Raw genomic sequence first — 23,571 nt, 5'->3', positions numbered from 1 at the left:
TTCTATTGAGCCATAATGACTCCTTACTAGCTGTGAATCAGTCTCCATCAGGAAAAGGAAGAAGAAATCCACATGTCTTCCCCAAAGACAGTCCATAAGACTTAATAGCTCAGGAATCAGATCTTAAGGATTATTAGGGACAGATATACTTCATACTCCCACATTTAGTCATTTCAAAATACTGTTTTTTTTCTGACTTTATCATTAAATTAAATGAATAAAATTTATCACAACAGTTGGTGGTATTAACTCTGTGTTAAAGCATTCAGTCCTTAGCATCATCAGACCAACATAGATAACATTATTAATTTATTCATGTACTTAGCTCTTGATTCTGATGCATTTATTGTATTTCAGTGTTTTCGCATGTATGATATCATGTTTACCTTTACATTGTATTAATTACATAAAAGCATCATCTTTATTGTTTTAAATTTTTCTCTTTATTATTTGAAGTATTACTTTCATGTCTTTTTGCATTTGTCTATTCTTGACAACTGAATAAGGGGGCTGATTTTACATCCTAAAGTGAAGAAAGGAAATTTAGTTTGTTCATTAATTTCTTACAAGTAACACTTGTACGACTGTCTTTGGGGTAAAAGAAAACAATTTCAGCTCTTCTGGAATTTTCCTCTTCCTCGAGCTTTTCTTCTTTTTTTGAAGGAGACAAACATATTACTCAATTAATTTTAATTTCATTATATGCTAACTTTGTAGGCCTATGAAAAGGTCTTCTGTCGAGCTGGAGAAGAAGATTAACATTTAACAGGGATGATAGGCGGGAGGGAAAGGGAGAGTTAAGGGAAATTGCATGGAATTGGAAGGTGAGCCTCAGGGTTATACACAATTACATATAAGAGGAAAGGAGGAGTAGGAGAGAAATTATATAAGTGTAAGAAACGATTTACAGTAAAGGGGGTGGAGAGAGGGGAGGGGAGGGGAGGGGAGGGGAGGGGAGGGGGGATAGTGGAGAATGGGATAGACAGCAGAATACATCAGTCACTAGAAAGGCAATTTGTAAATCAATGGAAATGTAACTGATGTGACACAGCAACCTGTATACGTGGTAAAGGTGGGAGTTCATAACCCACTTGAATCATTCTGTGAAATATGGTATATTAAGAACTATGTAATGTTTTGAACAACCAACAATAAAATAATAATAAAAAAAAAAGGTCTTCTGTCATCAGAAACTGAAGATTCAGAGACTCAGTCTTGACAATTGAACATATAGTTGGGGAATTTAAAGAGTGCTTTGTCTAGAGACATTAATTTATGGATCTGGGGGAATGAATGAAGTCTCATAGAAAGTAAGTAGAGATTGAGGAGAAGATCAAAACCTGAATCTTGGGGACTTTCATTTTGAAATATAGGAAAGTGAATGAAAATTTGCAAAGCCCACTGAAATAGAATGGTAGCATAAGAGGAGAGCAGCCAGGAGAAAGTCATGATAAGAGGTGCTTTATGAGAGCTGTTTTTAAGATATGATGTCTTATATTCAGAAAAAGCAAAGACTAGTTTGATAGATTTAATTCAGCAGAATCCAGGGTGGAATACACTAAGGTAAACAAGAGGAAAGATATTAATGACCAAATGGATAGAAATTTCTTTTGAGAAGTTTATCTATGAAAGGAAAGGGAAATAGGGTAGCTCGTAGGGAAAAAAATGTGTGTAGTATTATTGATATAATTTTGTAACCTTTTTACAAACTTTTCTTAAAGGATAGATTGCAAGGAATAAATGTTGTACAAGTATATACTATCAGCATTTTATTTCTTTTATAAAATAGGTTAAAATATCTATTAATGTGATTAACAGAGTAAAAAGTCCAATAGTTGTTCAATAGTTCTTAGATACTATTGGGTTACAACACTTGGCATTTTATTGTTTTCAATTTTTAGTTCTCTTTATTTGGGTTTTATGTTAATGACATTGACTGTAGTTTTGTGTTATTCTTATAGATTATGCTTTTATACTTCCTTATTTCTTAAAAAGTGAATATAAACCTTTTATGCAGATGGTAGCAATATTTCTGTGATGCACTCTGTCAATTTTATGTTTGCTAACAACTGTTCATTTTCTTTATATTTTCCCCTAGTGCCAGAATATTGAGCATATAGAACAAATCCCCATTCTCATGATCTGTTGAACTTACAAATTATCAATTCCTTTTTATATTTTAAATTTTTCAAAGTTACTTTTACGTTAAATTATATTTTTCATATATCTATGAGAGTCTAAATTGATATTTTGTCTAGATTACCAGGAATTATCTTTTTTACCATTTATTAAAATTTCTCTTCCTATTACCATTTAAAATGCCCTTAATTCTAAACTTAACTACTACATATAATCCAACAATTTCTGGGATTAATTTTTTTATTACTATTGGGCCACTTGCTTTTCCTCACTGTCACCATGTTCATTTTGTTGCTGTTTTATAATATAGTACATTTTTTTTTGGTAAGGCTAATAATGTATGAAATTTTCCTTTATATTCTCTGATATTTTCTGGTTAACTTTAGAATTGTCCTATAATGGTCAATATCAATTTAAAACTAAATCAAAAAACTTCTTTCATCAGATGGAAAGTGGAACTGGATCAGAGATTTTTTTTTTCTTCTGGAAAATTTAAGGTAAAGAACAAAAAAGTAAACTAAAACCAGCAGAAAATACAAATGTCGCCACCAAAAATACAAGCCCTTCAACAATAAGGAAGAATAATTCTGAAAATAAGAAAACAAATTCAAAGCAATCACAGAAATCCTACATATTAAAAATCATATGTGACTGTGGTATTCTGCATGGAACTCCTTTTCTCAGAGGTAACTCAATTTCCTTGAGCTTCAGTTTTCTCAAATGGTAAATGGAATACAAAATATGAGTGCATTTAAAACCATTTAGGACAGTTCCTTCAGAATTAGCTGCTAATAAATATGGGTATTTATTTTCTCAATGTAAATCTACATGAGAATATTACATTTCTTTTTTTTTTTCTGTCAGATAGTGTAAAAACTGTACCATCTCTTTCTCCATAGCTGGATGACCAAGTGTGTGTGTGTGTGTGTGTGTGTGTGTGTGTGTGTATTTTCACTTGAATTCTGGTAATAATCTTCAAGACTAAAAAAATAGTTTTACATCATATTAAAAGTATGTCTGACATATTCAGTCAGCACAGGGGCTTGAATCAGAATTGGGTATTTTGAGGAATCTTGGGGTTGAATGGGAAAGACATATTATATTTTACTAATTCTGAAACCCAGCACGCTCTGGGCATCTGCTGCTTTCCTGGATCTGTTCTCTTACTTCCACATTGCAGTAGTTTCCTTCTCCAAGGTAGAAATGCTGGCCATCCTCATCCTTCACTCTTCACCTGTGCAGGCAGTCTTACACAGCTGCTTCCTTTTCTGTCGTGCTTTCTGGCTTGAATTTTCCCATATAGGCACATATAGAAAGTACAAGTTGAATAATACTTCTAGGTTTTGCAAAAACATATATAAAAGTAGTCGCCCTTAAATTTTTTTTTTTTTGAATATGAGAGCAACCACTTAGTTTAGAGGAAACAGCAGGATATGGTTACTGAGATTACGCCCTCTCTAGGAACAGCGGCCCCTGGTGGCCATGTGTGGTAGGGCCTGAGACCAAGTCTGAGGATCAGCTTCAGATTTAGGAAAGTTCTTTTCTGGGGGAAAATTTTCTCCATAGCTGAAAAGAGAACTTTTGAGCCAGAAATTAACCCCAATATGGGGATAATCCTATTGTCATAGTCTTTGTTACAAAGAGAAAGGGTCTTCAGACTTAAGGAGGATGTAGCATATTTGGGCCATAGGCAGCTATGGAGAGAGAAAAAGGAGTCAAAATGTGATTCCTTCCTCCAGCCTGTTGTGAAGACCCTAGATTCCTGGTGAATGACACCCCGCCATACACACACCTGCCATCTGACACTAGAAAGTGGGTGGAGCCTGAAAATCTGAAGAGTTTTGAGCACAATCATATTTTGAGTACATGTCCTATTGAATGTCTCTTTTTGTCTTGGTTTCACAAATTCACCTTTTGCAATAGGTCTCTTGACTATAAGAAAATATATTCATCATAGCTTGCATAAGGATTACAACATCACTTTCCACCTCTGACACCATGTTAAAAAAGAGCAGTCTTGCTCCATATCCGCCTGGAAATTTCCTAATCACCCCTTACGAAAAACCTAGCTAATTACTACATCTTTCTTAAACCCTAAATCCTTGGCAGAGTTAACTCATAGCACTAAAGATGTCTAGAGATGGCCACAGCTGATTTTAAAGCACTAATTACCCTGTGCTAGAATTAGTGGCATGTTCCTGTTCTGTCTTGTCCCTGAAAGATGAGAGAACTGTGAAGGGGAGGTCTCTGATTCACTTCAAACAGATTCCAGTGAATAGTTTGATGGCTCTTACCTAATTAAAATACACCATTGACCTTCTGGCTCCCCTTACTTCAAACCTATGTTTTTATAGAGTTCCCATATTAAAAGATAATATTAACCTGCACAAGTACATTACTGAGCAAAACAGAATTTAATGACTACACATGTATTTCTTTCTTTCTTTTTTGTGGTGCTAGGGATTGAACCCAGAGTCTTGTGCATGGAAGGCAGGCACTCTACCAACTGAGCTATATCCCCAGCCCAATACATGTATTTTGATGGTTAAAGAATATACTGAAGCCATGCAAGTTTTAAGGAAAATGGATCTCAAAATATTGCATGCAGTCAGGCAATTAGCTTGTCTTTGCCAGATGAACTGTAAACTTGCTGACTGGGCCCTGTCCTTAGTCTTGCTATCAACTTGCTGCATAATTTGTGCAATTGTCTTCATCTTCATAAGAAGATGAAGTATAGTTTTTCAACTTTGAAAAATCTCATTTAGCTATTGTGAGAATTTATTGAGTAAATTATATAAAGCATCAGGGGCACAGTAGTCATAGCTGTGATAATTACTATCATCATAATTAACTGTGTTGATCTCATAATGAATAATCAGAAATAGTAACAAATACTACCACTTTATAATAGTAATAACAAATAAAAATTCTTAACAGTGATGATGATAATAAATATTCATGGAACAAAAGAACCAGCTAGAAGTCAGGAACAAGAGACAAGAGAGAGGCATTTGAAGGAGAAGAAAAAAGCACTTTGCAGAGCAACTGTTATGAATGTGACCTTGAAGACATGATGGTGAATGAATACTTGCTAGTGTTTTTATAATTCTACAAATATATACATACTGATATTTTAAAAATGTAATCAATTTCAATAAATCAATTCCCCTTGACCACAAGAGATCAATTCCCAGTTCCTATCCCTTCCCAAGTTTTAACATCTGTTTGAAGATTGGTGACTATCTTCATAGTTTATACACATCTATAAAATATTTGTTGTGTAAGTTTTAACATATGTGATGTTATATCATAAACATCATTCAACAGTTCACTTTTAAATGTAATTTTTATCTATAAAATTTTTTTACTGCAGTACACAAGTTCAAATTTATGCATGTGAGAGAATATAATTTAATTAAATATTTGACTAAGCATATGCATATTTAGCATATGGTATCCTAACAATGCTGAAATAAATCCTTTTTCTCCATGAGAGACTGCCTGTATGTCTGGTTACCTAGAAGTAAAATTGCTTAGTCAAATTGTATATGCATATTTACTGACAGCTGTCCCTTATAAGGCTCTAATAATTTCCATTCAAAACAGTGCAAAAATATATTTGTAATGCTATATTTTTACCAATGTTTTACAGTTGATTCTTTGAATTTTCTTTTGTGTTGGTCACTATTCAGTTAGAAAAATAGAAATGGTATCAATTATGTTAATAGATTTGATATAGGAAATTGGATAAACAGATGTTTGTGATCTGAAAAAGTACTACTCCCAAGACTGGGTGGGGAAGACAATGAGAAAAATGTGGCCTGTCATGATGCACAAGCTCAAAAGAGGAACTGAGATTGTTCTGAGGACAGGAAGCCCCTTACTGATGCTGGTATCTATGGAGCTTAGAGGAGGGAGGTTTGAGAGCTGGGACTCAGGCCTCAGGAAAGAGGGCCCTACCCAGATGTTATGGTGTCTGAATTGCCGAGGAGAGGCATGCGGCATGCAGTGCAAAGTTTGAGAGGAGGCCTGTGTATGGAAAATGCTAGAAGTTGGATCCAACAGCTGTGATATAAGTGACATGGATAGAAACAGGGAATTTAAAGAAAGAGCTAGTTTTGGTCCCTTTATCTCGTCTTCCATGGAGTTAGTCATATTCTCTCTCTCTCTCTCTCTCTCTCTCTCTCTCTCTCTCTCTCTCTTTCTATCTCTCTCTCTTTCTCTCATCTGGGAATTGAATTAGGTGCTCTCTATCATTGAGTTACATCCCCATCCTTTTTTATTTTTACTTTGAGACATGGTCTTGCCAAGTTGTGCAGGCTGGCCTCAAACTTGTGATCCTCCTGCCTCAGCCTCCTGAATTGCTGGGATTACTGGTGTGTGCTACCACTCTTGGTTTAGTTAACAATTCTTTTGTTTGTTTGTTACTGGGGGTTGAACTCGGGGCACTTGACCACTGAGCCACATCCCCAGCCCTATTTTGTATTTTATTTAGAGACAGGGTCTCACTGAGTTTCTTAGCTCCTTGCTATTGCTCAGGCTGGCTTAGAACTCAAGATCCCCTTGCCTCAGCCTCCTGAGCCACTGGGATTATAGGTATTCGATATTGCACCCAGCTAGTTAACAATACTTTGTTAACAATATAAAGGTATACTGGAATCCAACAATTGTAAATAGATGAAAGATATTGGGAGTCAGTTTTCTCATTGAAGGCGGAGGATACAGATAAGCAATGGGAGAAGGCTATAATAATTCATTTATTAAAAACTTATTTCTACTATATTAGCATTCTATACATTATTTATCTTAAATATAAATACCATATATAAATTGCCTTCAGGGATTAGGTACCATAATAATCTGGTTCCCTAATTTTTCCTTTTGTCACATTGTTTTTACTATTGTCATTATAGACACAATTTTGTAGTGGAGATAGACTGCCACACATTCTTCTATTCTTTAGTATAACATAATTCCTTGCATTTCCTCATTAAATATTTTATTGGCATTGTAGAGCATCAATTTCATGACAATCATAAACTCTGGGAGATGCACATAGAACCAAATTAAAATTAATATAATAGCCTTTGATGGAAGAGTAAACTTCTTTTCCCTAATAGCTAAAGAATAAAATAAGGTAAAAATCAAAAAATGTAAAATGGCATCTAACAATAAAAGGAAGACAATGAAGCAAAATATTGTATGTGATGTGGGTTTAAAGCATATTTTAAAACTTAGCAGAATTCCAAAATATGAAACTTAAACAATAATGAATATAGGATTCTGATTTGAATCTAGATTCAGTCAGGATATATGTGTGGTCTTGAAAAATTCACTAACTTCTCTCTGAATTTCATATGTTCTCAATCATAAAATAAAGAGGAAATATATCGAGAATTAATATATTAAACAAACCTTAGCAAAGTATCTTTCATAAGAGATGGCTTTCACAGAGAGATAGAAGGGGCCATTCTACCTCTATTTATGTGAGAGGACCTCTTAAGCTTCTCTATTTTTTCCTATGATCTATAGCAGAGCAGTGAATTCTCCCAACCTTCTCTCAGTACTGACTGCAGAAATGTGACAGTCTAAAAAATGGAATTCAGTCCTAGAGAAGACTGAAAAATAGTCACCTTTCACATTGGAAATAACTTTGCTTTTTATTAAGAAAAATGGTGATTTGTATAAATATCTGGAAGGCAGGTTACCCTCTATATTAGTCAACACTCTACCACCATAACAAATACCTGACACAGGCTACAAGTAAAGAGAGAGTTTATTTTGACACGTGTAGAAAGTCATGGAGGTGGAAGTCCAAGACTGGGTGATGCATTGGATTGTCCTCTGGTGAGGGCAGTACATCAAGAGGGGAACATCTGTTAGAGCAGTGCTCACAACTCCAGTCATGGAGATTCTAAAACAAACCAAAACAGGCTGGGGGATTCCACAGTTCCCTTGAAGAGCACACCCTCAATGATTTAAGGACCTTTCTCCAGGCCTCACCTCTTAAAATTCCACTTCCCAATTCCTCCACCCTAGGGACCATGCCTTTCTATATGGACCTTTAGAGATATTCAATATCCAAATTATAACACCTATTAAATTGAAGTTAAAGGATATAAAATTTAATTGCTGCCAGGTGCTGTGGCACATGGCTATAATCCAGGCAGCTAGGAGGTAGACAGGAGGATCCTGAGTTCAAAGCTAGCCTCAGCAACTTAGTGAGGCCCTAAAGAATTCAGTGGGCACCTATTTCTAAATAAAATACAGAAGAGGGCTGGGGATGTGGCTCAGTGGTTGAGTGTCCTTGGGTTCAATCCTCAGTACCAAGAGAAAGAAAGAAAGAAAGAAAGAGAGAAAGAAAGAAACAGAGAAAGAAAGAAAAGAAAAAAGAAAAAACTTAATTTCTGATCCTGAAAACTGTCATGTTCCCCTATCCTGCCTACTTTTCTAGATCCCATTCTCTCACTCTCATATCCCAACAGTTTCCTCCTTCGCCACTACAGAAAAATCCAGTGTGTTCTCTTCATTCACTCTTCATTACCCTGCCCTCTCATTCATACAGCTGCTTCCCATTCCATTATGGTTTCTGGCTGCCAATTTTCCCTTGTGTATCAAAAGCAAAAGTTGAGTGACAGTGCCAGGTTTTTCAGAAATCCCACAAGTGGGGCTTCTTTTCTTTTTTTTTCCTTACCCTCCTGATGAATATTTTTGTAAATGAGGAAATCCCATGTTACAATGATGTAACAATAGTTGGTGCAAAAAGGAAATAGAAAGCATGATTCATTTCACCCTGGAGACTGTTAAAATGCTTACATAAAATGAGTGCCACCTACTGGCCAAGATGGATAATGGTCAAGAACTGGTCTAGGGAGGAGGAGAGTTCTGGGCAGAATTCTGTCCCCCTGCAGATTTTTCTCCCGAGTTGAAGTGGGATATTTCTTGGAAAGAACTAACCATAATAGTGAAAGAATCATATTTGTTTAGTTTTTTATCTTAGGGAAAATTGAGCTTTAGGCACTGCTGAGAGCCATATCCATGTAGGAATGACACATGGCATTTTGGGTTGAAAGGTGAACCTGCTCAGGGATTAGGGTGGCTCCAGGTTTAGGGTGGATCCTACTGGGAATAGGGTGCTCCAGGTTTAGGGTGGATCCTGCTGGGAATAGGGCAGCTCCAGGATTAGGGTGGATCCTGCTGGGAATAGGGAGGCTCCAAGTTTTGGGTGGATCCTGCTGGGAATAGGGCAGATCCTGCTGCCCCAGGCACCTGCTCCTTTGGAGTTCCCATTGAGTTCTGGCAGGGTTCTGAGAGAATTGGTATGCAGAGCCCAGTGGAGGGAGGGTATTTCCCAGGTAGTGTGTGTAGAGTGTCGGTGAGAGTTCGGAAATAAAGAGTTGCTGTTTGAATCTACAAGGCTTTGTGGTGGCTCGTTATTTTGTGCCCAGACAGACTGCGGGCCGGTTAGCTCAGTTGGTTAGAGCGTGGTGCTGATAACGCCAAGGTTGCGGGTTCCTTCCCTGTTCGGGCCACCAAATTCTGAGTCTGTCTGGGCACAAAATAACCGAGCCACCTCAAAGCCTTGTAGATTCAAACAGCAACTCTTTATTCCTGAACTCTCACTGACACTCTACACACACTTCCCAGAAACACCCTGCCTCTACCCAGCTTCCCACACCAATTCTCTCAGAACCCCCAGAGAACTCAACAGGAACTCCAAAGGAGCGGGCATCTGAGGTAGCAGGATATGCCCTAATCCCAGCAGGATCCGCCCTCATCCTGGAGCCTCGCTATTCCCAGTAGGATCCACCCTAAACCCTGAGCCACCCTAATCCCTGAGCAGGGTCACCTTTCAACCCCAAATGCCATGTGTCATTCCTCCTTGGATATGGCTCTCAGCATTGCACAACATCCTCTCTTCAGCTGTGGAGCAGTTGGCAGCTATGTGGAGAGAGAAAGGGTAAAAATATATTTCTTGCTTCTAGCCGGTGTAACCTATTTTAATAATCACTCCCTTTACATACTGTTCAAATGCTGGTGGGCTGGAGAACCTGCCAATCTGAGTGCAGAACTGCAGGGCTGATTGAAGAATATCTCATATTTGATGGTACATTACTATTAAGAGCAAGTTGCCAATTTACAAATTAATGCCTATTATTAGATTACTGCAGTCCTGTTGGACACAGAAACACAAGCTGAGCCCTGCCCCCATGATTACACTTGGTGATTTGTCAAAGAAGCCAGGAGCTCATCTGTGCCTCTCTTTAGATGCTTTCTTGTCCTGATTCTACAGGAGGAAACGGCATCAGGAATAGGACTCTTGCTTGCTAGAAACCAAAGAAAAAAACACGAATCATGAAGAAGTTGAAAGAGCCAGCAGTTCCTTGAGAATCTGGAGAACTGAGATGCTTAAAGCATCAAATGAAACAGGGGCAGAACTTCAGGAGATAGAACAACATCAGAGGCCAGAATCGAGTCACCTGCTTCTTCTTGTCATTACAACCAAAAAAGATTGAAGTGGATGCTGACAGTTCAGACTTCTCCCACAGAAATGTGATCAACATCAGAATCCCAAGCATGAGTGACACTTGTACCACAACATTCTGCAGAGCTTTGAAAGGGAGGGGGGCTCTTCCAGTGTCTGAGAAAACTTGTGTTTTTCCCCTTGGGTCTCAGCAAATCATCACAACACAGGGAAGATTATTTATGAGGTCATACAATCTCTCTAAAATCATGGTTATAATACAGGCTGTTTTAAAAACAAACTAAATAAAACAATGCTTGAAAACAAGGGACACTAGAGGGTAATTAAGTACATTTAGCAATAAGTATAACAGAATTTTACCAGCAGATCAGATATTGGCAATGTGAAAGATCACAATTTCTAATGGCAAGGATCTTTGTGAAAATTTGTGTATTTTGTATAGTTGAACAAAAAGATGATACTGGCAGATCAATCCTCTTTCTTTTCTTTACAGATGGTGCATACTGCACTGAGTGGCTGATTTAAAGTCAGAGGTTGGAACCCTTCCTGAGGATCAGGGTCCCCAAAACCAAACTCAAAGCTATATAAGTAAAAATTTAGATCAATTGCCCATTGATATCAATAACTAAAAGGCTAATATATTTGGCTTCTGCCAATCATCAAGCTGATGAATGATGAAGTCTATAAAAGCCAAACAAGGAAACACACAAATAAAACCAATTTCTTGTCCTACAAAAGGAAATGGCATGAAGTGTGTTGATGGGATCACATATACCATGTTCTCAGCTTTCTGTGGATTACATACAAAATATGCTAACCTTGTTCTACACTGATGGCATTTACAATCCTTCCAACCCCCTAGATAACTGACCAATAATTTTGAGCATAACAGGTGTTCATTAATTTAAGAGTTGAGCAATAAAACCTCTACTGGCATAATAAAAATTACCTGACTGCTGAAGTTGAAATGACTATAATTGGAAAATGACTCCTCCTACTTAGGCAAAACAAATCTCTGCTATCAGTATCTCAGGGAATCTCTCAGACTTTTGATGTCTGTAGACAATGGATCAGGTAAGGAGAATATCACTACTGAAAGATAGAGTTCTTTACACACATTCTAGTGGCACAGGTCAGAAGAAACCAGCCACTCCCTAGTAAAGGGGTCCGGAAATCCTTAATATGTGGTGAGCCTGCTCTGGAGTGAATCTGGAAGAGTTTCCACAAAGAACACTTTATTACCCTATATCAGAGGTGTTACTAGATGTCAAGGCCACCTTGTGAGTGAGGAGGTATTGGAGAAATAACATATCTTGCAGTTAAGGTATCCACTTTCGTAAGTACCTCAAAAGAACCAGGGTTCCTCCCAGGATTATTGTCTGACTGAGAAGTTCTGTAGACGTCAGTAAGAAAATGATGGACAGAAAGGACAATGTCTACATTAATCCTGACTTGGGGCCCAGTGAAACTTAACCACATAGTCCTGCATGAATATATTCTGGAAGGAGAGAAACAACAGAGACACTGATTACTACTTATTTTGAGGCTCTTTCATAAATAAGCAGAAACAAAACCCAGTTCTTCTTACTAAGTGTAATTGCCACAGATGGTTTGGTAAATCTCTAAACAACTACAGAAATACTTGGGATTGAAGAACCTGCCTTTATGTGTAAAATAAAGGGAGTAAAAGTGGTGAGGATCATGGCTAACAATTTGTTCCTGAACAAAGGGAGCAATATTTGTATATGAAAAAAGTATGTGCCTGTTTCTAAGTATGAATTTTTCTATACATACATACATTTAATCTTTAAGACACAGACATTCTCATTTGACTGAAAAGTATCCAGTTGAATTAGTATTTTTGAAGTTTACTATGAAATACAAATTCCATTGCAAACATTAAAAATTTAGCCTGATAACATAGTATGGTCATATGGAGAGAATATACAAAGGAAAACAAAAAAGAGAAGTAACAGTGTTGAAAAATGTTCAGAAAATGAAAATTGTGTTCCCCATTTGAAAGCCATGTGTAGACACAGTGTCTTCACAGAAGATAGGGTCCAAGGTTCACCCAGACCCCTGATCAATCAGGCCAGCAGCATCCTCATTTCCACATGGCCCTCCTGAGTAGGAGGTGTATTGACCATCCTGGTGGTGGGCACCTTTGGTCCTCTTGGATCTCTGGGCTGTGACCTGCCTCAGAACTCTGTCCTGCTTAGTACGAACATCATTGTGCTCCTGGGCCAAATGAGGAGAATCTCCTCTTCCTTGTGTCTTTCCCTTGAAAGATGGTGCATGGCAGCCAGTTCCAGGAGGCCTCGGTTGTGTCTGTTTATCCTCCATGGGATCCTCCAGCAGATATTCAACTTCTTCCACCCAGAGCACTCTAGATACTTGTTCTTGGTGCAGGTCTTCAAGTCAATGAAAACTATTGTGTTTCTGATTTAAAAGCACAAATAGTGAAAGGTCTTCAGAGAACTCAAAGGCCAATCCTCAGATACTATATTACTAGACAGGCCAGCAACATCTACAAGATATTTAGTGGCTTTCTCCTTCTCTATTACAATGGCTTGGTGATGTTCTTCAGCATCTCTATCTGCTTTCAGAACTGCGAATTGCCTTAGAGCCAAAGTCTGATCAACAGGTGAATCTTTATACTTCAGAGACAATGAGGAGACTCTCTTTCCTCTTGTCTGATGAACAAAACTGACTTTAGGTTTCATGGGGACAGATGGGCAAAACTAGTTCCAGTATAATTGAGGCCATTGTTTTTCCTCCTTGACATGCTGTAGCAGATATTCAAGGGCTCTTTTGCTGCTCTGAATGAGACCCACTGGAGAAATTCTTCTCTGGACTTGATCAGCAAGTGACCAAGAGCAACAGGAATTCTTATTTATTGTTGGTGGGAAGGCAAAATGGTACAGCCACTTTGAAAGTCTGTTTGTCAGTTTCCTTTGAAACTAGACACAATTTTATCATATGATCCAGCAATTACACTTCTTGATATCTACCCAAATGAGTTGAAAGTATATATCCATATAAACTTGCTCACAGAGCCGCTAAACAGAGTAGCTGGATTCATAATCGCAAAACTTGGTGGCAACTAAAATGTCCTGCAGTGGGTGAATGCATAAATGAACTTTCATTCTTCCAGGCAATGGAAATTATTCAGTTAAAAAAAAATGAGCCAGGCTGGGGTTGTGGCTCAATGGTAGAGTGTTCTCCTAGCACATGTGAGGCGTGGGGTTTCATCCTCAGCACCACATAAATGAATGAATAAAGGTATTGTGTCCATCTACAATTTGAAAAATTTATTAAAAAAGAAATAAGTTATCAAGCCAAAAACAAAACAAAACAAAAATCCCAAACCAACCAACCAAACAAACAAAAAAATCAGACTAAACCAAAACAAACAAATGAAAAAACCACATAGAAGAATCTTAAATGCATAGAGCTGAATGAAAGAAGTCAATGTCAAAAGACTAAAAATTATGATTCTAACTCTATGACATCTGGAAAAGAACAATTATAGAGATAGTAAAAAAATGATATTTGAAAAGAAAATTATGGAGATAGTTAAAAAAATGATATTTCTCTCTCAGTGTCACCTTTAGGATCACTAAAGGTTGCCAGGTGTTTGGGAGAGGGGGAAGCCTGGAAGAACATCAGCAGAACATCACCTGTAAAGATCTAGCTTTTTTGTTGTTGTTGTTGTTGTTATTGTTCTTGATCCATCTCTGTGTTAATTCTGGAAAAATAAAGACAATTCACCTACATATAATCTAAACACGGTTTAGATTATTAGTGAATAAAGATTTTCAACATTATTTTGAGATCCATATTCCTTCCATTTTATTAATTTTTCAATGGATAAAAACATTTACATCTTAACCCTTTTTGAAAAGCTGAAATAAAGAATAGAGTTGTGCATTTGGTCCTCTTCATATGTCATATAGCAGTCTCTGCTAAAGAAAGTTATTTGGCTCTCTCTTCAAGATCATGTATGCTCCAATTGATAGTACTCTACTCTCTGAGGCCATGTTGATTGTCAGACCAGAGGACTTCAGGGACTCAGCATTGCCCTCCATGACCCCATTGACACAACTCAGAGGGTTGGCCCCAAGAGAGTTGAGGTGGAAAAATGGCTGATGAACCAGGATTGAGGGCCTATGTTCCCTGGTGGTCTCATGAAACCAATCTATAGACACTGAATCAGCTGCCTGAAACTATTCTCTGAAACTATTCTCTTCCCCCAGTGCCGCAGTCTGTCTGGGCACAAAATAACTGAGCCGCCACAAAGCCTTGTAGATTCAAACAGCAACTCTTTATTCCTGAACTCTCACTGACACTCTACACACACTTCCCAGAAACACCCTGCCTCTACCCAGCTTCCCACACCAATTCTCTCAGAACCCCCAGAGAACTCAACAGGAACTCCAAAGGAGTGGGCGCCTGAGGCAGCAGGGTCTGCCCTAATCCCAGCAGGATCCGCCCTAATCCTGGAGCTGCCCTATTCCCAGCAGGATCTGAGCAGGGTCACCTTTCAACCCAAAATGCCATGAGTCATTCCTACTTGGCTATGGCTCTCAGCACACCAGCTAGATGGTCATGAGTATGGAATTGACATCATAATCCTCACTTTTTACTCTATCCTGACCAACTCGTTTTTCTAGATTGATGACGTTCTAATCCCTCCTGAGATTTCCTATTCGAATTGTCTCTTTGTTATAATGGTCATATTTTAAAAGTAGGGTGAATAAAGGAAAACCAATGTCAATCTCTTCTGGCAGACTTAGGGCTCCCTTATTAAATTGATGTTATTGTTATTTTTCAGAATTTATAAATATGGGTGCCACTGGGTCATATTTTAAAAGTAGGGTGAATAAAGGAAAACCAATGTCAATCTCTTCTGGCAGACTTAGGGCTCCCTTACTAAATTGATGTTTTTGTTATCCTTCAAGAATTTATAAATACGGGTGCCACTGGGTCCATTTACACGACAGTGTTCATGAAACTAAAAGATGAAAGCAAAGCTTCAGGGTTCAATAACATGTTGAGGGACCAAGCCAAAGTTTCCCAGGATCTGAAGGGTACTGCTGCCTCAGTAATAAGGCACAGAGAAGGCATGGTCCTGTGTAGTGTAACAGGTGAATGTCACAGAGCTATGGAAGAGTCAGAGAGTATTCTTGAGAATGGAGCTATGGGATCAGAAAAGTGAAAAGTGAGCCAGTCATGGGTCCATGATATCCAACCTGAAAGATCCCACCACACATCTGGCCTCTAGATCCTGCAGCACTTCTCTGAGACTTTCTGTTTTCCAAGTTCAACATTACAGCATATCATGATAAGTATATAATTCAGTATGATCAATGACTTCTCAGACCACTCATCCATACATTTTCCGAGGAGCATCTGGAAACCATATATTTCTATCAAATATGAAGATAGCCCAAGATTCTGATTCAAGGATTGTGGTTTTGAAATCCATTTTCCTTGATTTGTCAGCTGGTTTCTATATTTCCTTCAGCAGTTGAAATTCAGGTGTTACAGTTGTTTATAACTAATTGTTAGGTTATAAGTTAAATCACAGAAATGTATTTGTTCATGCTGATGCTACCTGGTTCCTTGTGCACGAAGTTTCAGTACCTTCAAATTCAATAAAAAGTCTCAAAAGTTGTAAACCCACGAGAAATTGGAGAACTCGTCTGTGGAATCAATTGCAAAAGAGGTCATCCTGAAAATATTGTTGACTTCATTTCTTCTAAAGCTAGGACAGAAAAAGGATATAACATTTTTCTTTCAGTATGAATAAAAATTTAAGTCATTTTATTTAATGCTTTAGTGAAAAAACGAGATACACACACACACACACACATACACACACACATATACACATACATAGATAAAAACACATTTTAACTGCAGTTGCACACAATACCTTTATTTTATTTATTTATTTTATGTGGTGCTGAGGATTGAACCCAATGCCTTGCATTTGCCAGGTGAGCGCTCTCTTGCTGAGCCACAACGCCAGCCCCCAAACCGATTTTTCACTAAAGAACTGGTGATAAGAATATGATTATAACACGCCTTACTTACGTTTTCAAATTTCTTCAAGGCCATCCCATTGAAAACTAAATCGCTGAAAATTACTAAAAGCATCCCTAGAGAGGCGCTGTCTCCCTCCTGGGGCTCTAGGGAAAGGGCGCTCTCCAGCTCCCCTGCAGGGGTCCGCAATTCTGGTCCTTCCTGGTCCGCAGAACTGTCTCCATCTCTCCCCTTCTCCAAGTGCTGCGGGCACTTCTCCAAACACACGTAATCTCTATAGTCACAATCCAAAAGACGTCTAGTCCTCAAAACGCTGAAAAAATGTTTAGTCAAAGAAAAAACAAAATCCCCTTCCGCTGACACACACTTCACCCCAGAGGGAAATCCCCAAGAGTAGAGCAATATTGAGAATGGGTAACATTTGCACTTGCACCCCAGAAAGATCTTCGTCCCCAAAGTGCGGGTAAAGTGTCCACCTAACTTCCGACAGAGAGAGCCTTGTAGAGTATTTAAGGGGCAGCAAGTTGACAGGCAAGCCAGGGTGTTTCCTTCCAACTACAGAGGGCAACTGGAAACTGAAAGCCCCAAACATCTCCCAATCACGGGCGGGCGAAGGAGGCAGAAAAGCCTGACGCTGCCTCTTGTGCACTTTCGGTGCATAGCGGTGACTAAGCGCCGCCCAGAGGCTGGAAAGTGCATTACTGAAACTGAAGTCCTCCAGATCTATCACCTACATTTACAAAAAAATCTTTGCAGGTATGAATGAATCTTAGGCACTAGGGTGGTTTCTGGTACTCCAAAACTCTACCCTTCCTGGAAACAAAAATATTCCCTTTCAAATCCTTAGAGCAAGGGTATTGTTTATAATGTAAAGATAAATGAACTGAACAATTATTAGAGAAATCTAAAATTCAAGAATACAAAATTAGTCATCAGTCACCAATTAGGCTGAAGAATTTTACTAGGATTTCTGCCAGGATTTCTGTGTGATGTAGCACAACCCACTGCAACTCTGCAACCCACACTTTTCTTACAAATATGATGGGTTCAAAATATTGGAAGCTTTGTGGACACTGAACAAACACTTGCATTTCAAATGGCACAATATTTTATTGACTGATGATTTGAAATTAGGAAGATATTTTCTGAGTTTTGTTTTTCTTTCCTTCTGTTTCTTTTTTTAATCCAAGGACTGAACCCCACATCTGAGCAGGAACAGATGAAGGTTTTATCATGAGATTGGAGTCATTCAGTCATACTCTCAGGCTCCATTTCTTTTCCAAACATTTACTTTTTGGTTGTAGTTGGGCACGATAGCTTTTTATTTATTTGTTTGTTTGTTTGTTTGTTTGTTTGTTTATTTATTTATTTATTTATTTTTATGTGGTGATGAGGATCCAGCCCAGGGCCTCACACCTGCTAGGCGAGTGCTCTACCACTGAGGCATAACCCCAGCCCTCGCAGGCTCCATTTCTAATTCTGTTTCACTTGCTGTTCCTGCCCTATCTTCAGATACTTCCAAATGTCTTACACGAGTTAAAGTCATGTCAATAATTTTGTAAAATGCACAACAAAATTGAGCTACTGTAGAGATTAAAAATTATTTTTTTATATTATTTTAATAATTTTCTCATATGATGCAAAGTACTAAAAATCATTGCAAAGAAAACAATCTAACATTATTTCATCCTTTTAAGAAAGGTTTTATAATCGCATTGAAGGATCAGATTATCTCAGTTTTATAATATATTTTGAAAATTTAGAGTCACTGTAATTTGACATATCACAATTAACTTCAAGTGAATGAAGTCATTACAAATCCAGATATAAAGATCATTTAAATTTCAAAAATTTAAAGTGTAATTTAGCTTAAATATTGTCATTCATAACTATATTGAATAAAAGCATAAGTTCATAATTTTGATAGAGAGAGAGAGATACGCTACCTATACAGATATGAAGGATAAATATCCTAAGTGAAATTTAATGACATTTTTAATAAGAAATAAATTTGTAAAAAGGCTCTGATAGGTAAGGGTAACATTGGAAGTGGAGGCAATAATGAAAACTAGAATGGTTTAGAAACATTGCTGAAAACCAAAGTAGAGAATGTATAAAGGAAAGCAAAAACAGAAGGCACTGGCATTCATAAAATCGCACTACTGTGTTCTCTCTTTTAGGTATCCACACAAAGCAAGGTCTTCAGAGACCCTGGAGCAAGGACTGAGCATCAGCCATCTCAGACAGCCCAGCAGCATCTGCAAGATCCCCAATGGCCTTGCCCTTGGCTTTCCTGCTGGCCCTAGTGGTGCTCAGCTGCAAGACCACCTGCTCTCTGGGCTGTGACCTGCCTCAGATACACAATCTGCGTCTTGAAACTTCTGAGAAAAATGAGGAGGGGGCACTGAGTCTCCTGCAAAAAATGAGTAGAATTCCCACTTCCTCCTGCGTGAACGACACAGAGGACCTTGCCTTCCCCCAGAAGCTGTTGGAGGGTGAGAAGGTGCCTAGGGCTCAAGCTGTTGCTGCCCTCCTGGAGATGACCCACCAGATCTTGGACCTTTTTCGCACCCAGGAGGCCTTTGCTACTTGGGACAAGACCCTCCTGGACACCTTCCTCAGTGGCCTCGATCAACAGCATGAGGACCTGAAAGCCTGTGTGACCCACCAGGTGAGGCGGGAAAAAGCTCTCGGAATAACTGTTAAAAAATACTTCCGCAGGATCACTGTTTACCTGAAGGAGAAGGAATACCTGCCTTGTGCCTGGGAGTTCGTCAGAACAGAAATCATGAAATTCGTCCTTTCTTCACCTAAGTTATATGAAAGATTGAGGAGCATGAAACGAGACCTGGTCCAGCAGGGAAATGCTTCTCACTGAAGAACACACCTTACCACACTCCCACAAGTTCTGCCATTTCAAAGACTCTCATGGTTCCTTGTGACAAGAATTCACTCCATTCCTTGTATGTGTTCAGTCAATGATGCGTTTCTATAGGCACCAGTCCCTTACCTCCCTGCAGATGTATTTATCTATTTAAATATTCATTTAATTAACTAATCATAAGATTTAATTTATTTTGTTCCTATTCTATGTATATATTTAGAGTATGATGAATAAAACAAAGCATTTTTATACAGTCAATTTAGTTTGCTTTCTTCATTGCATATTTTACTGTAGAAACTTCTTTAGTTTTGAAACACCTTTATATTCTTGGACATGGATGAGGGGTGCGGTAAATACATTTTTTATTCTTTCCCAATTTTAACTTGAGAAGCAAAATTGAAATTTCAGTTGTAAATGATGATTTCTATGATGAGTTCTCATTTCATGCACATCTTTATTTTTTGCATTTTCCTGTCAACTCAGTGGTGTCACTTTTAGACATGTTGATGTTAAGAGGAAATGAATGGAGGTATCGATATGATGAAAGACAAGCATGAAAACAACTTCCTAAATGCACTGTGGAAGTTGTTGATTATTTTTTACTGATTTTTTAAAAATATAAATACCAGTGGAATGCATTACAATGCTTATTACACATATACAGCACAACTTTTCATATCTCTGGTTTTATAAAGTATGTTGACACCAGTTCGTGTCTTCATTCATGTACTTTGGATAATGATGTCTATCACATCCCACCACCATCCTTGTTAATCCCCTGCCGACCTCCCTTTCCCTCCCACCCTTCTGCCCTATCTAGAATTCATCTAATTCCCCCGTGCTCCCCCTTCTGACCCCGATATGCATCAGCCTCCTTATATCAGGAAAAACATTGGGCATTTGTTTTCTTGGCATTGGCTAACTTCATTTAGCCTCATCTTCTCCAATGCCATCCATTTACCTGCAAATGCCATGACTTTATTCTCTTTTATTGCTGAGTAAAATTGCAGTGTATATATGTGCCCCATTTTTTTTATACATTCTTCCCCTGAAGGGCATCTAGGTTGGCTCCACAGTTTAGCTATTGTGAATTGTGTTGCTATAAACATCCATGTGGCTCTGTCCCTGTAGTATGTTGATTTTAAGTCCTTTGGGTATAGACTAAGCAGTGGGATAACTGGGTCAAATGGTGGTTCCATTCCCAGATTTTCAAGGAATCTCCATACTGCTTTCCACATTGGCAGCACCAATTTGCTGTCCCACCAGTAGTGGATGAGAGTAACTTTTCCCCCACATCCTTGCCTACACTTATTGTCTTCATAATAGCTGCCATTCTGACTGGAATGGGATGATATCTTAGAGTAGTTTTGATTTGCATTTCTCTAATTGCTAGAGATGATGAAAATTTTTTCATATATTTGTTGATTGATTGTATATCCTCTTGTGAGAAGTGTCTGTTCAGGTCTTTGGCCCATTTGTTGATTTGTTCATTTGTTTGTTTGTTTCTTTTTTTTTTTTGAGCTTTTCTGTTTGAGTTCTTTATATACCCTAGACGTTAGTGCTCTATCTGATGTGTGAAGGGTGAATATTTGCTCCCATGATATAGGCTCTCTGTTCACCTCACTGTTTTTTTTTTTTTTTTAAGAAACATTTTAGTTGGATTCTATCCCATTTGTTGATTCTTGGTTTTACTTCTTGCACTATTGCGGTCTTTTTATGGAAGTTGGGGCCTGATCCCACATGATGAAGTAGGGCCTACTTTTTCTTCTATTAGATGCAGAGTCTCGGGTTTAATTCCTAGGTCCTCGGTCCACTTTGAGTTGAGTTTTGTGCATGGTGAGTGATAGATTTTTAATTTCATTTTGTGACATGTGGATATCCAGGTTTACCAGCACCGTTTTTCGAAGAGGCTATCTTTTCTCCGGTGCATATTTTTGGCGCCTTTGTCTAATATAAGATAACTGAAGTTATGTGGGTTAGACTCCGTGTCCTCTATTCTGTACCATTGGTCTACAGATCTATTTCGGTGCCAATACCATGAGGTTTTAGTCACTATTGCTGGGTAGTATAGTTGTAGGTCTGGAATGGTAATGCCACCAGCTTCACTCTTCTTGCTAAGGATTGCTTTGGCTATGCTGGGTCTCTTGTTTTTCCAGATGAATTTTATGATGGCTTTTTCTCTTTCTATGAGGAAGGCCATTGGGATTTTGATTGGAATTGCATCAAATCTCTACAGTGCTTTTGGTAGTATGGTCATTTGGACAATATTAATTCTGCCTATCCAAGAACAAGGTAGATCTTTCCATCTTCTAAGGTCTTCTTTAATTTCTTTCCTCAGCATGTTGTAGTTTTCATTGCAGAGGTCTCTACCTCTTTTGTTAAATTTATTCCTAAGAATTTTTTTGAGGCTCTTTATAAATGGAGTGCTTTTCCTAGTTTCACTTTCAGCGGATTTGTCACTGATGTACAGAAATGCCATTGATTTATGGGGGTTGATTTTATATCCTGCCACTTTGCTGAATTCATTTACTAGTTCTAGAAGTTTCCTGGTGGAGCTTTTTAGATCTTCTAGGTATAGAATCATATAGTCAGCAAATAGTGCTAATTTTAGTTCTTCTTTTCCTATACATATCCCTTTAATTTCTAGTTGCTCTAGCCACTGTTTCAAGAACTATGTTAAACAGAAGTGGTGAAAGAGGGCATCCCTGTCTTTTTCCGGTTTTTAGAGGGAATGCCTTTAATTTTTCAACATTGAGAATGATGTTGGCCTGAGGCTTTTTGTAGATAGCCTTTAGGATGTGGAGATATGCTCCTGTTATCCTTAGTTTTTCTAGTGGTTGGAACTTGTAAAGGTGCTGTATTTTGTCGAATGCTTTTTCTACATGATCATATGATTCTTATCTTTGAGTCTATTGCTGTGATGAATTCCATTTATTGATTTCCCTATGTTGAACCAACCGTGCATCCCTGGGATAAATCCCACTTGATCATGGTGCACAATGTTTTGGATATGTTTTTGTCATCGGTTTGCCAGGATGGTATTGAGAATTTTTGCATCTAGCTTCATTAGAGATATTGGTCTGACGTTTTCTTTCTTTGATGTGTCTTTGCCTGGTACTGGGATCAGGGTGTTATTGGCCTCATAGAATGGGTTTGGAAGTGCTGCCTCTGTTTCTATTTCCTGAAATAAATTGTAGAGTATTGGTATTAGTTCTTCTTTAAAGGTCCTGTAGAACTCAGCTGTGTAACTATCCAGTCCTGGGCTTTTCTTGGTTGGTCAGCTTCTGATGGTGTCTTCTGTTTTACCCCTTGATATTGGTCTGTTTAAGTTGTGTATATCTTCCTGATTCAATCTGGGCAAATCATATGACTTAAGAAACTGTTTGATGCCTTCCATGTCTTCTATTATATTGGAGTATGAGTTTTCAAAACAATTTCTAATTTTCCTCTGTAATTCTGTAGTGTCCCTTGTGAGATGACCTTTTTCATCACATATGCAGGTAATTGGAATTTTTTGCTGTCTTTCACTTCATTAGCTTATCTAAGGGTCTGCCAACTTTATTTGTTTTTTCAAAGACCCACCTTTTTGTTTCCTCAACTTTTTCAATTCTTTCTTTGGTTTGGGTTGCCTTGATTTCAGCTCCAATTTTAATTATTTCTTGCCTTCTACTGCTTTTTCTGCTGATTTTTTCTTTGCTTCTAGCGCTTTGAGATGTAGTGGGAGGTCATTTATGGAGTCCTACTGGAAGACTGAGGCCCTGAGCCCTGTGCGGAGTTCACGGTGCTGGTGATTTCTGCAGAAACCAGCTGTCTAGGGGTGCTCTTGCGCTCTCTGAGATGCAGTATTCCAACTAGGTGAGATCGGGGTCAGGGTGCAACTCAGGATGCTGCCTCCCTCTGGCCCGCCATCTTGGAATCCCCAGGAAGCTGTTTCTTCAACCTCAAACTGAAACACAAAATCAACAATGATTGCTTTTAAAGTGAAAGCAAAGAAAAATAAATTTTAGTCAGTGAT

The 23,571-nt window shown here is 38.2% G+C and overlaps 1 protein-coding gene across 1 annotated transcript; it reads left to right on the top strand.

Moving 5' to 3' along the window:
- Positions 1-18,944: 18,944 nt before the first annotated feature.
- On the top strand, positions 18,945-19,550 carry LOC308642572 (interferon alpha-5-like; the record flags this gene model as incomplete). Its single annotated transcript, XM_081281701.1, has 1 exon — positions 18,945-19,550. The coding sequence occupies one exon, from the start codon at positions 18,945-18,947 to the stop codon at positions 19,548-19,550; it is 606 nt and encodes a 201-aa protein (XP_081137827.1).
- Positions 19,551-23,571: the final 4,021 nt, after the last annotated feature.

Source organism: Spermophilus citellus (assembly GCF_964194105.1).
Source record: "Spermophilus citellus genome assembly, chromosome: 2".
In the NCBI taxonomy this organism is placed as follows: Eukaryota; Metazoa; Chordata; class Mammalia; order Rodentia; family Sciuridae; genus Spermophilus; species Spermophilus citellus.
This window is presented reverse-complemented; position numbering and strand designations above follow the sequence as displayed.